At 38.8% G+C, this 18,372-nt stretch overlaps 1 protein-coding gene across 1 annotated transcript in view; it reads left to right on the forward strand.

Moving 5' to 3' along the window:
• The first annotated feature begins 15,572 nt into the window (after window positions 1–15,572).
• samd10b (sterile alpha motif domain containing 10b) overlaps window positions 15,573–18,372 on the forward strand; it is a 122,822-nt gene continuing 120,022 nt past the window's right edge. The window contains exon 1 of the mRNA XM_022677537.2: window positions 15,573–15,813. Within this exon, the coding sequence (XP_022533258.1) occupies window positions 15,801–15,813 (13 nt within the window). The 5' untranslated portion in view covers window positions 15,573–15,800. The remainder of the gene's footprint in view (window positions 15,814–18,372) is intronic.

Genomic DNA, 18,372 nt, shown 5'->3' on the forward strand with positions numbered 1-18,372 from the left:
CATGCTGTGAAGGTATTCTTTATTCTGTTTATTGATAAAGTAAAAGCTGTGTTTCAAATCATGGAAACAGCTCACCAAAACTTCAACCTGTCCTTTATATTTGACAATATTTGATTAACTTTACAGGTCCTTAGTCGTCTTAAGTTTATTTAACTGAACTGAGTTTTATATTATATTCAGTGTTGGGAATGTTACTTTGAAAAAGTAATTAGTTATAGTTACTCGTTACTTCTCCAAAAAAGTAACTGAGTTACTAACGGAGTTACTCCACTATAAAAGTAACTAGTTACCAGTAAAAGTCATTAGCGTTACTTTTATTTTTTGTCCGTCAAAAAAAAGGAAATCAATTATGTATTTACTATTTTTATTAGAAAAAACAAACGAAAATAAACCCAAAATGTTGACAAAAATATAATCTAACGAATTAAAAAAAAAAACGAAATTCTCCACACAACCAAAGAAAATGACTAAAACTTGTACTGAAAAAAACGGGAAAAAATGAAAAACGCGTCTGGGGATGAAATTAAACAAACCAAGCCACACAAATATGTATATATAAACAAAACAAAAGAATGGACAAAAACAACAATCTAATGACCGTTAAAATGGTAATAATATAACAGCTTCACCAAAAGAGAAAGCAGCAGCACCACAAAAACCGGAGCAGCTAAAAAGAGCTTAACGTCCTTAATTCGGAACTTGGCCTGTCCACGGCAATCACTGAATTGATTAAAGCACGCAAATCGTCACAATTGTGCCTCACTTCACCACGCCAAACCACAGGCACAGCGGCCAGAAGCTCAAGTTCACCGGAAAGAGGAGGGGTTAACCAGGGCAAAGCAAAGTTAAAACAAAAAAAAAAGTTAATAGAGCGGCTAAAGTAACGTGCAGTAACGGGGTGTCGGAAATGGTAACACCGTTATAGTTACAGTCATAACGAGTAATTAGTTAGATTACTCGTTACTGAAAAAAAGTAACGGCGTTAGTAACGCCATTAGTTTTAACGCCGTTACTCCCAACACTGATTATATTTTAGCCTTGCTCTGAACTCTGAACTTCTTGGCTTTAAATTTACTTGGAAAATGGAAATACCCACAATACTTATCTAAGCTACGCTTGACTCGTAAGAAATAGGGAAAAAGAAAAGTCACCTGCAGCCTCTACTGAGAAGCCATGCTTTTCCTGGTGGGGCTGCTGAATTCGGCATGCTTTCAATATAAAAGTTTATTTTTGCTTTTTCTGAGGTATCATTTTTGGTGGGGGTATAAAAAAGCACCAGTTTCTGATATTGAGTGGTACACATCCCACACACCCCCCTTCCCCCGGTTCCTATGCCAATGGCAACACGCATCGTGCCTCGCCTTGCGCAGGGTGAACGATAGGGCCCAGTGAGTGAACAGTACAGCACAGTGTTTAAAAACTCCAGAAGCACTGCTGTTTCTGATCCTCTCATACCAAGACCACCACCATGCCAAGCTGTGTCTGCAGACTGATAATGACCTCTCAACCAAATAATAATAGCTGAACTGTGGAGTCCTGACTATTGAAGAACAGGGTAAAAGAAGGATAATAAAGTACGCAGAGAAACAGATTCAGGACTACAGTCTGTAATTATAGAACTACAAAGAGTCTTATATGCTCAGTGCAACTGATAAAATAAATAATGTGTGTAGAAAAATCAGGAATTGGTTGTAATATGTTTTGCATGGTTTGTGTTTGTGTTGGTTTGTGAATGCAGCAGTGTTTATGTCAGAACAGATTACCCGCTGTTACCATGGTATTGCATCATGAGGGTGAGACCATCCTCACCCTTTTCTTCAGACAGAAAAATGATGACAGACACACTTTCTCTGACACTTAGTCATGTAGCAGGACAGAACCCATGTATTATTAATTTTAGGGAGAAAGAGAAGGGGAGGGAGAGAACTCGGGGTTGGGGGTGGTGGGGGGCGGGGCATGTGTAGTCTGACAAATGTATCATGTCCTTGTGAAAAGGACAAATGCAAATGCTATTAGTGCTGTATTTCATGAAAAGTTGCAGCAGAGCGGTTGTTTTGCTCCGGTAACAAAGTCAATTGGAGTTTCATTTGCACAGAACTTTGGTCAATAATACACGCGCCCTCAGTACTCAGGACAAATGACCAGCTATTAAACGTTTTATACAAAACCAAAGGAGAAAAAAATAAAAGTCGGGGAAAAAAAACAGTGTTCCTTTCATTTTTATTGACATGATTGCAGACAGTATAAACTATTTATACTCATTTATTTCATTCATTCCTGCAGTTTAGGTGTGAAATATGGAGAGGAATCAGTGGGAAATTAAAAAGCAAACACTAGTGTGAGGGTGCTTTTTATGGCGGGGGGTGCTGAATTCGCACAACAGCTCTGCCGAAATCAGCAGGCCTTTAATCTGCCAAAACGACTTTAATCTGGTAATATTATGACTTTGATCTGGTAATATAAATACTTTAATCTGGTAATATTACGATTTTGATCTGGTAATATTACAACTTAATATTACGATAATGTATGTAATAATGAGTATTTCTGCACTGTTTCTGCACTGTGCCTCTATGGGATTCAGCAGCTCCCAGTGGTGTTTAATCACATCGCATTTGGTTCATATTTGGTTTGTAAGCGCTGCATCATTGCGGGGTTACCTGTATGTGGTGGAGTAATACATGGAGAGCTTTGGTTGCAGTGCATTATTGGCTGATAATGTCATTCATAAAACGCCTCTCAGCCAATCACATTGCAGGGTCGGACCTAACTGTGGTAAAATAAGACTGATTGGACAGTGTTTGACATTTTGGCACAATTACAGCGCTGCTCCCAGAAGGAATGCAATCGCTGTGCAGTGTGATTTGCTTTACACGTTTGCAGCGCCACATAGTGGAATACAGTGCAGTTGAGGTGATTGCATTTTAAGTGCAATTCTGAAATAAATTCAGAGTCTTTTTTTCCCTTTTTTTAAATACAAATCCACACACACTGTTTTTCTGTTCAGAGATTTGGTGACATTAAAGCAGTGCACTGGAGCTATTAGTTTTTGGAGCTATTTCCGAACATCCGTGTTTAAAAGCAATCTCATGAGTATAAAAAAAAGTACCTTATTGTGAAAAACAATACAGCTGTGCTTAGAGCTTTGATTACATTTTCAAGGTGTATTTTATTGAAATCTGGCACGTTTAGTTTTGAAAAGGCAAATGAGTGTGTAGTGTTTTTCAATAAAGAGATCAAGTGCAGTGAAATGTAATGTAACAGTAGTTTTGCACTTCAATTTGGCACTTATTCTGCTTGTTAGAGTGGAAAAGCAATGCATTTTTTGGATTGCATTTAATTTTTTCCACACTAGTGTTTGCTTTTTTAATTTGGCACTTATTCCTCTCCATAGTGAAACACGTTCCAAAATAAGTTGGAATCCTAAACCATTTCACATTTTTTCATGTTACCATTTTTCTTACAGCACTATATTTTAAAATTTGTACCCCTCTCCCTTGTTTTTTGAGTGTTTAGGGTGAAATCACAACCCAAAGAATTAGGAAAACCTTCAAGAACCTGTAGGCGACCCTGCCGAAACAATGTGATAGCAGTGGAGTGTTAAAGTTTAGCAAACTTGCTGCTTTCTGAAATTGAGTGCCTTAATTTAGTTAAACTTTAATATCAGACAAATATAACCCAAATATATATAAAATAAGGATTTCGTTCATTAAAGGAAAAAACTATCCAAACCAATCTAGCCCTTCACGCAAAAGTGTTAAAAACTGTGATTGATCACACTTTTTTGAAAAGCTAAGTTTAATTTTACTAACTACAACCAAGCCTGATTACTGTCAGACCCGTAGAATCAAGAAATCATTTAAATAGAACCTGACTGACAACATGAAGCAGATAAAAGATCTCAAAAAGCAACACATCATGCCCCGATATAAAGAAATTCAAAAACAGATGAGAAAACAAAGTCATTGATCATCTATCAGTCTGGAAAAGGTTACAGAGTCATTTCTAAGGCTTTGGGACTCCAGCAGACCACAGTAAGAGCAATTATTTTTACAAATGAAGAAAACATGGAACACTGGTGAACCTTCCCAGGAGTGACCAGCCTACTGAAATTATTCCAAAAGGGCATGGACAACTCATCCAGGAGGTCCCAAAAGACAGACCCAAAACAACATCTAAAGAACCGCAGGTCTTACTTGTCTCAGTGTTAATAATTTAATACAGTAATAAGAAAGAGACTGGTTGAAAATGAGTTCCAAGATAAAAAACACTGCTGACCGAAAAGGAAAACAATGGCCCATCTCACATTTACCAACAAACATCTTGATGGTCGCCAATCACTGATGTGACAATAGTGGAACTTTTTGGAAGGTGTGTCCTGTTATATCAGGTGTAAAACTAACACATAATTTCAGAAAAAGAACATCATACTGAATGTAAAACATGGTGGTGGTAGTATTATGGTCTGGGGCTGCTTTGCTGCTTCAGGGTTTGGATAACTAGCTGTAACAGATGGAACCAGGAATTCTGCTGTTTACCAGAAAATCCTGAAGGAGAATGACCTTCCAATCTGTTCATGACCTCTAGCTCAGGTGTACTTGGGTTCTGCAGCAGGACAATGACCCAAAGCACAGAAACAAGTCCATCTCTGTATGGCTTAAAACAATAAATAAATAAAGGTTTTGGAGTGGCCTAGTCATAGTCTGTTTGAGATGCTGTTGATGATCTTAAACACCTTTGTGCTGGAAAACCCTCCAGTGTGGCTGAATCAAAACAATTCTGTAAAGAAGAGTAGCTTGATTGCAGTTGGTTTTTGCCAAGAATGGAACAATCAAGTAATTAGATTTATGGGGGAAACACTTTTTCACACAGAACTGAATTGGCTTGGATATTTTTTTTTCTTTAATAAATAAAATTAACATTTAAAAAGTCATTTTTATATTTACTCAGGTTGTCTTGGTCTGATATTAAAGTTTGTTTGATAATTGGAAAAAAATTAAGTATGACAAAAAAAAACAATAGAAATCTGTAGGGGGGAATACTTTTTCATGCCACTGTATATGGAATTTATTGACATATAAAATAGAAGTGGTGCAATACTGTTAGATCAGAGCAGATTTTTTTTCCTATAATAGCTGCTTTGTAAGAAGATTGAAATATGGATAAATCTGAACAGACTGCTGTTATACAACACAGCACAGCACAGGCCTCCAGTGAGCATCACACTGACCGCTCTTTTGCGGTGGTCAGTCTGATAAGCTGGAGCTCCAGTGGCCGCAGTAAAACACTGCTGACATTGTTGTAACAGTGGTGCAGCCTTGGGCAGAGTGCGACTGTGCCAACAAAATGACAAGCTGTCTTTGGCTCTGCAGAGAAACCTGGGAAAGAGACAGCGCTGACCCTGGGCCTGAAGAATTACTGCAGTGTTCCTCAACTTTCATCCCACGCTGAATCTGTTACTGAAAAACATCATAGAAAGAGTGAATCAATCATATTTTACATTATATTTACATTAATTAGTGGTGTCAACCAATTTTTTTTTAAATATCTGATTAATCACAACAGAATTCTTTGGTTTATCACGATTAATCACCTAAAAATAAAGAAACCACTTTAGTTTTTGAATCAGTTTTCTCTTCATTTCTCCCACATTCCCAATAAAAATTGTTATTTTGAGCATTTATTTGCAGAAAATTAGAAATGCAGGGCTTTCAGTTCATATTCATAAAGTTTAAAGAGTTTAGAAATCAATATTTGGTGGACTAATCCTGCTTCTAAGTTACAGGTTTCTTGCATCTTGACATGTTCTCCTCCACCAGTCTTACACACTGCTTTTGGATAACTTTATACCACTCCTGGTGCAAAAATCCAAGCACAAGCAGTTCAGCTTGGTTTCATAGCTTGTATCATCTATCTTCCTCTTGATTATATTCCAAAATGTTTTTTCATTTGGTAAAATCAAAGAAACTCATAATTTTCAGGTGGTCTCTTATTTTTTTCCAGAGCTGTGTTTTTAAATGCTATAATGGAGGAAATTAAAAAAAAGTGTAGCTCCACAGTCCACCTTCGACAAGAAAACATGTCAGCAGCTGTGTGTGTGCAGGTGAGAGGGATTTAATTCATATATCAGCATAACTAAAAAGTAACCTACCTTCTAAACTCAGCAGTTATAAACCAGTGTGTGTTTATTTTGCTTAATATTGCAAAAAAAACAACAAAATTCTAATTATTGAAAAATTATAATATCATTGAAAAGTTATTTTATTTCAGTAATTCAGTTAAAAATGTGAAACATATATATGCTAACCTCTGCTGACAACTTTTGTAGAGATGCAGATTTCATTTTCCAGCAGGACTTGGCACACTGCCCACACTGCCAAAAGTACCAATTGATACTCATTTTTGGGTTTTCATTGACTGTAAGTCATAATCGTCAACAATAAAAGACATAAACTCTTAAAATCGATCACTCTGTGTTTAATACAGCTATATAATATATGAATTACACATTTTAAACTAAATTACTAAGATAAAGTAACTTTTCAAATGATATTGTCATTTTTTCGAGATGCACCTATATATATAAATAAATTTTATACATATTTTTAGAGAAAAATAATATACAACTGCTTTACCTATTCTACACTGTGTGAACTAAATAAACAATAAAATATAAACTTTTAAAAACTTCTACAACTCCACATAAACTTTTTCGCAGCATTTAACATGTAAAAATGTAGACATGTTTTTTCTTTTTAAAAAGCCATTTACATCAGAACAGCAAAAAATATATATTTTGTAAATTTGCACAATATTTCTGTAGTTTTACATTTTGTTTGGATTTCTTTTTTTACAGTGTATAACAATATTAGTTTCTAATTTTTCCCTAAATTTCTTTACAGTTTGGAAGACCAATACCCAATCCCTGTTTATATAAATTCCCCCTATGACTTGATCACAGTGATCTTGACTCCTGACAAGGAATGTGAGGACCAGCGCATGCCTCCTCTGATACATGTGAGTTCAGACTTTAGACTACCTCTTTTTCCAGCTACAGCTAATCAGTGCGTGTGCTGGCCAGCATCTTGATGGGAGTGATGGGGGTGATGAGGGGAGAGAGAGCGCCATCTGCCCACCCAGACCCAGCATGGCACATTACGCTCAGTGGAGCATCAGTTCTTGAACTGAACTGAGAGGTATTGATCTGAACAGTTGAAGCATATTTCATTTCTTATTCCATCTTCCTTGTGTCTGTCTGAGGATAACCTCGCTCTGGGAGAAAAGGGAAGCAGTTTAATGAGATTATTGACTGAGGGGGGCTTTTGTTGGGCTTTAATCAGACGGGTTTGACAGGTTCAGCTCGATGATGGCTCTGCGTAGGCCTCAGCAAGAAGACTGACAGATTTGAGACAATAGTAGCAGGATTATGAATGTTACTGAGATATTATGGTTGCTTTTCTGTACTTAAACAACCTAACAGATACATAACGTATGTATGCCATTTTGCCATGTTCCATGGAAGCTAAAGAATGCTGCACTGAGCTGTGGGATGTGTGTGTGTGTGTGTGTGTTGAGTCTCCTGCATTAAACGTGGATGAGTTGCTTGTCAGTTCACATGAACAGTTATAGACAGGTACCACCAGTCACCATCATTACCACACACTGCACTCTCTGTCCACTGTGAGGGGTAATACCTTATATAATGTACTCCTAGTACATACAATATGTGACACTGTGGAACGAGGAACGGTAAATTTCTGCACATGTTTATGAATAGAATGTTTTATCTATTTGCTTCCACTATAAGGCCTTCCTCAAACTCCCATGATTCACAGGGCTTTCCAATGACCATGGTGCCAGTGTTTAGTCTTACTCACAAGATAACACCTCACAACTTACAATACAGGGCATTCCCAAGCGCATATATAATTAGTGTGGTGTAGTATTACTTTAAGCAGACTGTGTTTGTCTATTGTGGTGATTGAGATGAAGATCAGAACACATTTAATGACCAATTTATGCAGAAATCCAAGTAATCCCAAAGGGTTCACATACTTTTTCTTGCAACTGCATCAGATTCACATTTTGAACCTAATTACTGAAACAAATTAAGTTTTTTTAATGATTTTCCAATTTCCTAAGATGCACCTATATATATATATATATATATATATATATATATATATATAAATACATTTTATACATATTTTTGAATATGCTTTTTTAAAAATATAAAATATAATCAACTTTTACAACTTCACATAAAGTTTTTTTCTGTAAAGTAAAAAATACGGAAATATTTTCTTTTAAGTAATTAACTTTAGAACAGCAAAACTAACCATGAAATACAACATTTCTGTTGTTATACAAAGATATCACTATAAAATATAGTTTATAACGGCAATAAATATGCAAAGAATAAATGTAGAAAAAATATTTTACAGCTTTTCTGCAAGCTCCTGTTGACAAACATTTTTTAACAGTGTATTTATTTTCTAACTTTAAATTTTGTGGGGTTTTTTTTACAGTGTATAGCAATATTCGTTTCTAATTTTGTCCAAATTCCTCTCCAGTTTGGAATGCCAATACCCAATCCCTGTTCGTATAAACTCCCTCAATCAATAAATCATAGTGATCCTGACTATTGACTGTCCCATTTATTTTAACATTTTCAGTGTACTTTCTAAAAAAGATCTACTGAATCATTTTTAGAACATTCAGACTAATTACAGAAACTTAAGACAGTCTACCATCAACCATTAAAATATAGAAGAAAAAAAAAAGAAGAAGAAGAAGAAGAAAAAGAAAAAGAAGTGGTGTTGTGCTAAAATCTGATTGGCATGCAGGTGTGTCACACAGCAGTATAGGTACAATAGATTATGCTGGTGATTTCTGTATCTACTGTAACTGTAGATTAACTATTATTTATAAACAGAAATAAAACAAGTCCGAGGGAATTCTGTTACGCTTATTCTGCTGCGGAACGGGCATGTGCTCACAGATTCTGGCAGGGAGGCAGAATTTGGCACAACACTTGGAAAGGAAACTCATCAAACTGACAAGATTCTACAAACCAATCAGAATGCTTTTCCACCAAAAGAACTTTGGTTCTTGAACCAGTTTTGTTATGGGTTATAAGAACTGTGGTGCTTTTCAGTGAACCAGCCCGTGTTTCCACCAGTTTTAGTGAACCCTTCAAAATGTCACATTATACGTGATCACCAGAGGGCATTGCATAGCGGTGGAGAATATGGTTCACGCTAAAGAACCCAGAATTCTTCGGTTCCCGCTGCAAACGAAGGTTCCTGGTTCTGGAACTTACTTTTTGTTGGTGGAAACATGGCGAAAGGTTCCAAATTAGGTTTGCAAAACAGAACGGTGCAAAGATTGCCAAGATAGCAATGCACATCTGACATATGACTGTTGTCTAGGTTTTTTACAGTCAGCCTGTGTTTTCTGTTGCCAAGATAACAATTTGGCAGTATTGAACACACTTCCAGACCACCATATCCATCGGTGTAGAAAAAAGAGTAAAAAAGAGAGACCACTTCAAAATTATGAGTTTCTTTGATTTTACAACATTGAAAACCTCTGGAATATAATCAAGGATGATTGATGATCACAAGCCATCAAACTAAACTGAACTGCTTGAATGTTTGTAACAGGAGTGGCATAATATTATCCAAAATCAGTGTGTAAGACTGGTGGAGGAGAACATGCCAAGATGCATGAAAACTGTGATTAAAAACCAGGGTTATTCCATCAAATACTGATTGCTGAACTCTTAAAACTTTATAATTATGAACTTCTTTTCTTTGCATTATTTAAGGTCTGAAAGCTCTGCTTCTTTTTAGTTATTTTAGCCATTTCTCATTTTCTGCTAATAAATGTTCTAAATGACAATATTTTTATTTGGAATTTGTGAGAAATGTTGTTTGTAGTTTATAAAATAAAGCAACAATGTTCATTTTACTCAAATATATACCTATAAATAGCAAAATCAGAGAAACTGATTCAGAAACTGATTTCGTTAGTTAAACGCAGGTGCAAGGCATGAAAATACACTGTGGGCGAAGTGTAAGATAGCCATGAGCATTGAGATGCACCTTGTACAAGGTGGGATAGGGCCTTAAAATGCAACAAACAGAGTCTGGTTCAAACTTTTTAGGTGTAAAAACACTCTAAACTCTTGTAAAAACTCTTCTTTAGGGCAGTGCCACTCACTGACAGTCACTGAATAAATCTTTGACTTATCTGAACTTGTGGAAGCAGCAGAAGGCTAAGATAACGCTGAGTGATCCAGTACCAGCCTTGGGCAGGAGCTGAGGGGGCATCTATCAGCAGGCTGTCGGCTCGCTAATAGCAGCAGGTGCCATGACTGTGTGTGGAGAGAAGATTTTCAGTCTGGCACAGAGGAACCATCTCCTCTTATCTGGGCATCGAGCAGCCAGTAGATGTGACCTCCATCTTCAGCCACGCTGGTAGAGCAGGAGAGAGAGAGTGGGGGTGAGGGCCTGAGAAAGAGAGAGAGAGCGAGAGAGAGAACGAGAGAGAGAGAATACTGGGCCATGCTGTGTTCTCTGAAATGAAAGTGACAGATAAACAGAGAGAAGATTCCAGTCTGAATGCACAGACCCAGCGGCCAATGAAGCAGGGGCTCGTTTGCATAAGACAGAGTCTGTGGACCTGTGTGTGAGCGGAATGACAAAGACCTGTGGGTGAGTAAAGTGCTTCAGTTTATTTACAGTAAGCTTATATTGCCAATATTTTGCCTAAGGGTGAGTTTTCAGTGAAGTTTCACTAAGGCTGGGTGCAGCAGCATAAGCATTAGCCGCTAATTTCAGTGTTTGCGGGATGAAAATGCTACCTGATAGCACTTGACTGAGGAATCATGAGTGTTTTGGTAACCCAGGGTGCTATCTGGTAGACCATTGTTTCTCAACCAGGGTGCCGCGGCACCCTGGGGTGCCGTCTGGCTTCATCGGGGGTGCCGTCAAAATATTGCGCCTCACGTGCATATTTCATTTCCAGAGTCAGCTCGTGTCGGGGTGTGTCCCAAATCACAGGCAGCACTAATCGCGCTAATTGTGACGCGCTATTTTATTTCATATTCCGCCAGCAACACCCCCCGTTCTCACCTGAAGTACTGCGCCAGCACCCCCCCCCGTAAACTGGGGTGCCTTGACATCTCGCATATATTTAAAGGGTGACGTGATAGAAAAAAGGTTGAGAAACACTGTGTTAGACTACAGTCCAATATACTAGCCTCTGAACGGCGAAATAGCTAGCGCTTCTGTTAGCGACTACTACTAATGCTGCAGCACCCAGCCTAAGTTCTGGAGAAACCTAACTGAAAACTCACCCCTCTAATGCTGTACTTGTGTGGAGTGGCTTTACTGCTCCTTAAGACCTGACTGGTAAAATTTATACATAAGACGCACCGGATTATAAGACACACTGTCTATTTTTTGGGAAAATTTTTGAATTTTACGTGTGCCTTATAGTCCAAAAATACATTACTTTTTGAGTAGTGTACCTCTTAGTGAGAGACTGTTGATTGCTCAAATATGTTTTTCCCAGTTAACAGACTTGTTGAGGATCTGGATGCTTCCTCAGAGTGTCCTCCAGTTCTCTCCAGCCGGTTCTCAGTTCCTACAATCAATGGGCCTGGATACGTCCAATCAGCAAACTTTATTCTTTTGTATTCTCAGGTCTCCCAGGCAACACCCGATCTTGGCATGGGCCGAGGACATGTCCGGATCGAGCTTTAATTAGGCGTCTGTTATGAGATGCAGTTCACGCTCTGTTATTGGAGCCCGGATTAGCCGCCATTTTGGACACACGCAGTCTTTCCATTAAACACAGAAGAACACTGTTGTCCATCCAGCTGACCACCAGCGCCGTGACTGATCCTGTTCTTCCAGCTTTAGAAGAATATTAGGGGGGGAGTTTTCGCAGGATTTGACAGCTCAGACAGAGCCTGTCTGGGGAAGATACTTCACATTCAGAACAATCAAATAAAATGTGATGCATGAAAATGTTGATCTTTATGAATTTAATGTACTCTGATTTATTATTTAATTATTCTATTAATTTGTCTATTTAATGCTAAAATCCCATAATTTGTACTCCATCTCCCCACAGTTTCAGAAATCATGAATTTATTTTTTCCTTTTTTGCCACATAATCTCAAAATTACATACAAAAATGTATTGTGAATCCAAAAAAAAAATCAAGAACTTTGAAAGTATCCTCATAGTTTAAAAAAGAGCATGACTAATGTGCCCGCTAGAGTGGCAAAAATGGCCAATGTCCTTTTGGCTGCCCTTCTGGAAGAAAATATGTATCTGCTAAAGTGCCCCTTCTTGCCATAAATTATAATAAAATGCCCTCTAGATCAGAAAATGTTGATAATCTGTGTTAATGAGTGCCCACCTATTGGTACCCTTCTGTGCTTCCAGTAGAAAAGGTTGTCAGCATGATTTTTACTATCATACTTAGATCAGCCTAAGTACGCCACTGGTTCTGACCCAGTGGTGTAACCTTCACAGACTGGTTTCGTAAAGGCACAAAAAATACACCTTGAGCAGCTCGAAATGTGCAAAAGGCATGAACTATTGACGTGACGTGAAATAAACCAATCAGTGTATCACTTTAAAACTGCACAATAAGTTTATAAAAAAAACATCCTATATTTTTTACATCCTATAGTGTAGATAAATCTCAGAGCGTTGCCGCCTTAAATTTAAGTCACAATAAGTCAACTGTCGAGCTTGAACGAATAGGTAGGATAGTTGAGCAGATTGCAAAATGAATTAATTGGAAATGCTTGAATGTCATGATGTGCACAGAACACAGACACTCGCGGATACAGTAAAATTGGTTGTTTATTGAGTTGAATGGGTAGTCGAACAGAAACAATCAAGAGCACCGGTAAACAGAAGCCACATAGGAAAAACCATAACAATAAGTGGAAAACAGTCCATAGTTCAAACACGAGGAAGCCAGCATCAGAGATAATCCAATAATCGAAAAACGGGAAAAGTTCAGGTCATACACAGAAAAATCCACAATCAGAAATAATCCAAAAATCGGTGTCGAGAAAAACAAAAGCAAGGTCATACACAGAAAAACATACACAGTAGGGTAACGCTTTGGAAAGTGGTAGAAACCAGGCAATACACGGCACCAGAGAATTCGTGAAGCGTCCTTAAATACCATGGGGTAATCAATACTCACCTGGCGGAAGCAGGTGAGGTGTCACGTGAGTAGGTGTGTGCGTGATGTCAGCGTGTGGTGCGTTCTGGGTAGTGTGGTTGTTAGGCTGCAGTGAGAGAAGAACAGAAGCGCCTACAGCACCAGATGTGACATTGAATTTCAGCTGTTGCTGAAAATATCTGGTTATTGTCAATATTGCAATGCAAAGAACCAACAACAAATTACATAGACATTGCTCAAAATGTTTTACTATTTGTGCTCAACAGTTGACTTATTGTGACTTAAATTTAAGATGGCGGCGCCCAAAGATTTACCTTCACTATGGGATGTAAACATTGGCTTTTAATAAGCTTCTTGTGCAGTTTTAATGTTAAAAATGCCTAATTTTAAATATCAGAGCTCTCCAGATTCTACCAATAAAGTGCAGAGCTACTTTGAGTCTGGATAACAGTGGAAAAAGCGATTTATCTGCAGAGGCAAATATGCCCCATATCACTCATTCAAAAGCCTGTTTGGGCAAAGTGCACAAAAAACTGCATCTCAGAAAGCTGCAGGAGAGCAGGGGTGAGCTATTCAACAAAGGTAAGTACTTTTTATTACGTTTTAATACACCCAAAGTCCATTTTACACTGTAGTTCTCCTTTAAATGTTGATAAATCTGGCAACCGAGCCACCAAAAGAAGTGTTGCAATCTGGTAGAGACATCATTATCCTGCTGACAAATGGCAGGCAACATGAGAGACAACATTTGGCAGCAGGATGTCCTGCACATATTGCTGAGCTGTTTGTATCCCTTGTATCACTACTAGGGGTGACTGCCCAGATCATCACATCAGCAGTTGGGGCAGAAAGTTGCTCCACAATCATCCATGAGGCTTTAATATACTTAAACCCATCACCGGATCCTGGATTCAGTAATATAACAGTTCCAGACCGTAGCAGTCCAGTTTTCTCCTTTACAACACCACTGTAAACAAAGAGCATTGTCTAATTTGTCCCAAATAAATGAGTGCATATCCTGGACCGTTTCTGGGCTTATTTGTGAGAGGAGCTTATTATCACTGGTTTGTTTCACACGTGAATAACATTCCACTGTGAAGTTCCCAGGCAGACCCAGGCTTGGATGGCTTCCACACCAGGCCAATTGGAAAAAACACCTGGGTCTGGAAAAAAAGGCTAGTGTGAAAACGCCCGAAGTTGACAACATCTGACCGACTGACAGCTTTGACCAGGGGTCAGCAATTAAGTTTGGCCAAGGGCCAGATATTTTCCAAGCCATTACTGGCGGGCCACACACAAAAAAAATCTCTTTTGGAAAATGAAGTGTAATGGGATTGAGTGGTACAGACTAGTAGCTCTCCTGCCCAGAGGGTTGTTGAACCCAACTGCAAAACAGTTGATTTCTCTAGAAGAAAGGAAAAAATAAATAAATATAAACACCGCTCCTCACATGGGATCGAACACGTGTCGTCAGTGTCCTGATCCAATACAATACCACTGCCCAGGCTAGAGAATTGGGACATGGCCAGGAAAAAAATGCCCTAATAAGGAGAAAGGGATGTAAACAAAAGCTCACCAGAGAAGCTTTTTATTTATTTATTTTTTTCATTATCCTTACAGACCACACCTGTAATCATTTACATATCTCTCCGACGCTGGCGCTCTCCCCCTCTCATGCATGTGCGAGCGCGCGCGCACACACACACACACACACACACACACACACACAGCTGATGGCACAATTCCAGGTTGCTGAAGGTAGAATATGCAGCTATATTAGCATTTATATTCTTTATTAATGCTCTCACTTAAATTCACATTAAAATAGTCTGATTTAAAGTCATTAAAGCTACCCTGAGATATGGGTAAAAAAAAATAATGACATGATTTGAATTATGACAGAATATTGTGGTGATTAAGTGAGATTAAGAAGTGTTTGGGATGGGGGGAGGGGGTGATGTGTAGCCTAAAGGGGCCCGATCAGCTTAATCTGCCACTGTACATAGTAAATAGTGACATTTGCTATGTTAAATGTCACTATTTACTATGTTGCATTTGCTATATTTGCCACATGAGTAAACCATTCTAAACACAGCTTATATCACAGAAACTAGCATCCACGTGTTTCAAATACGGTTAATGACGTTACAAACAATGGCACACACACACACACACACACACACACACACACACACACACACACACACAGTGTCAGTGATGCTCCGCTGGAGCAGTCAGTGTAGAAGGGTCCACACCGGGGCAGTAGGCACTGAGAGAGGGGGAGGGGCCGGGTGAGGGGGAGGAGTTAGGAGTCACTGAAGGGGTTCCGCGCGCGGAGTGTGCTTCAGCCTCATCGCGCGCGGAGAGGCGCATGACCGGAGAGCAGGCGGAGAATCACGCCGGTTCACAGCGCATCAGTTCGCTCGCAGACCGGACCGTACAGGAGCTCGCGGGAGCGCGGAGGTAACGGCACGGCACGGCACGTGCGCGTGTGTCTGACATTACAGGGGTGTGTGTTTGTGTGATGAGGATGGAGGACCTTCAGTAGAGCCACCACGGAGAGATACACCTTCATCCCCAGCATGGCTGTGGACGGTAAGCTCGCGGGGAGGCGTGGTGGGGGATGGTTGATGTGGGATGGGTGGTGGTTGCTGTGGTGAGTGAGGGTGGATGCTGTGTAGGAAGGGGGATGGTTTCTGAGAGATGTAAAGGGTGGTTGCTGTAAGGAATAAGGTGGTTGCTCTGTGGTGGAAAGTGGTTGCTGTGGAGTGAAGTGGTTGATGTGGGATGTAGAGAATGGTTGCTGTGGGATATGAGGGGTGATTGGTGTGGGATGTGGAGAATGGTTGCTGTGGGATATGAGGAGTGGTTGATGTGGGATGTGAGGGGTGGTTGATGTGGAGAATGGTTGCTGTGGGATATGAGGAGTGGTTGATGTGGGATGTGAGGGGTGGTTGATGTGGAGAATGGTTGCTGTGGGATATGAGGAGTAGTTGATGTGGGATGTGAGGGGTGGTTGATGTGGAGAATGGTTGCTGTGGGATATGAGGAGTGGTTGATGTGGGATGTGAGGGGTGGTTGATGTGGAGAATGGTTGCTGTGGGATATGAGGAGTGGTTGATGTGGGATGTGAGGGGTGGTTGATGTGAAGAATGGTTGCTGTGGGATATGAGGAGTGGATGCTTTGGGATGCGGAGAATGGTTGATGTGGGATGTGAGGGGTGGTTGCTGTGGGATGTGAGGGGTGGTTGATGTGGGATGTGGAGAATGGTTGCTGTGGGATATGAGGAGTGGTTGATGTGGGATGTGAGGAGTGGTTGATGTGGAGAATGGTTGCTGTGGTACATGAGTGGTTTCTGTGGGATGTGAGGTGTGGTTGATGTGGAGAATGGTTGCTGTGGGATATGAGGAGTGGTTGCTTTGGGATGTGGAAAATTGTTGCTGTGGGATGTAAGAGGTGGTTGCTGTGGAGTGTTGGCTTGGTTGCTTTGTGATGGAACGTGGTTGGTGTGGGGTGGCGGGTGGTTGTTGTGGGATATGGTGTGGTTGCTGTGATGTGGAGCATGGTTGCTGTAAGCTGGAGTGGTTGCTGTGGGGCAAAAGTGGTTGCTGTGATCGTTTTGTACTGTCTTTTGTGAGAGCGTGGAAGAGTAATCCTGGAGGTGACAGTCTGATTGTCTGGATGGTTCTATGTTTTGGGGGTTTGGTGGTCCTGATGCTGACGGACCCCTGCTGCTGTACCCTGTTTGCAGTGTCTCTCTGATTGGACTTGGTCTAATTGTTAACTAATACAATAGAGTTACAGCCTGTTTAGGTCAAATAAATTTCAATTTAAATCAAGTTTCTACGATTAACTATTCTTATTATACTGATACGTAGTTACACACTACAGACAAACACTGTTTCAGGATGAGTTACAGGTAAAGCATGTGGAACATGGAACAAATCAATTGAGTATAGGCATTAAGTACAATTTAGAATAAATATTATAAATGTACATGAAGAATTTCAGGTGTGATTAACTAACAATTAACAGTAAACTGAAGTGAGTATATAGTCCAGTGATTATATCTAGACAATTGTGCGTATAAATGTAAGAGTTCAGTTTGGTAAAGTAAAGTATGATTTGACCAAATTTGATGTTTGTAACCAGCATAAATATACACTGTGAAAAAATCCTTCCATAAAAAAAACATTTATGTTATTTAACAGTTTGTCCGTACAAAATATATATTATTTTATTTAAATTACTGAAAAATACTGTGTAAAAACAAAATATCAAATAGGTTGGAAAAAAAACAGAACTTTCAAGAAATTTCCTGGTATTTTACAATCAGTCCCATTGTTAAAAGTACTGCATATATATTGTATTAGTAAATATATGGAAAAATATACATCTCCAAAAAACAGAACACAAATTGAGAAAATTCTGTTAAATGCAGAACTTGAATTTTGTAATTGGGCTAATAAATTTATATATAAAATTATGTCTAAAAATAACAGAGGTTTAAGAAATTTATTTTTATAGTTGTTGTATTTCTCTATGTGAATCTAATTATTTTATATAATTTATATATTTTAACATATTATTATTTATATTTTTTGAATATTATCATACCTTTAGCTGCTAGTTTAACTGTTAAAATTAGCTTGGCAGCTAGCTAACCTAACTAGCTAACATATAGCTAATATCTATTGATATATTTAGCTGTGCTAGCTAGCTAACCTAACTATAACATCAATATCTATTGATATATGTAGCTATGCTAGCTTGCTAAGTTATTTAACATTAATACATACTGATATATGTAGCTATGCTAGCTAGCTAACTTAACTAATATTAATATCTACTGATATATGTAGCTATATACTAGCTAGCTAATTTATCTAACATTAATACATACCTGTATATGTGGCTATAGTAGCCGGATATTTTTAGTTATCTTAGACTCACAGTAATAACAAAACTGCCTAATATTGGATGCTGAGTAAGCTATCTAAAATATAAATATTAATTTTTTACCACAGATTCAAAATCTCACAAACAACTACCCGAGAGAACAGTGATAAAGGAGGGGAATGTGCTTATTCATATCCTTAATGCAAATTTGCTTCATGAAAAAGGACTTGCCTTAAAGCAAAATAAATGACAGT

The sequence above is a fragment of the Astyanax mexicanus genome, chromosome 13 (genome assembly GCF_023375975.1).
Source record: "Astyanax mexicanus isolate ESR-SI-001 chromosome 13, AstMex3_surface, whole genome shotgun sequence".
Lineage (NCBI taxonomy): Eukaryota > Metazoa > Chordata > Actinopteri > Characiformes > Acestrorhamphidae > Astyanax > Astyanax mexicanus.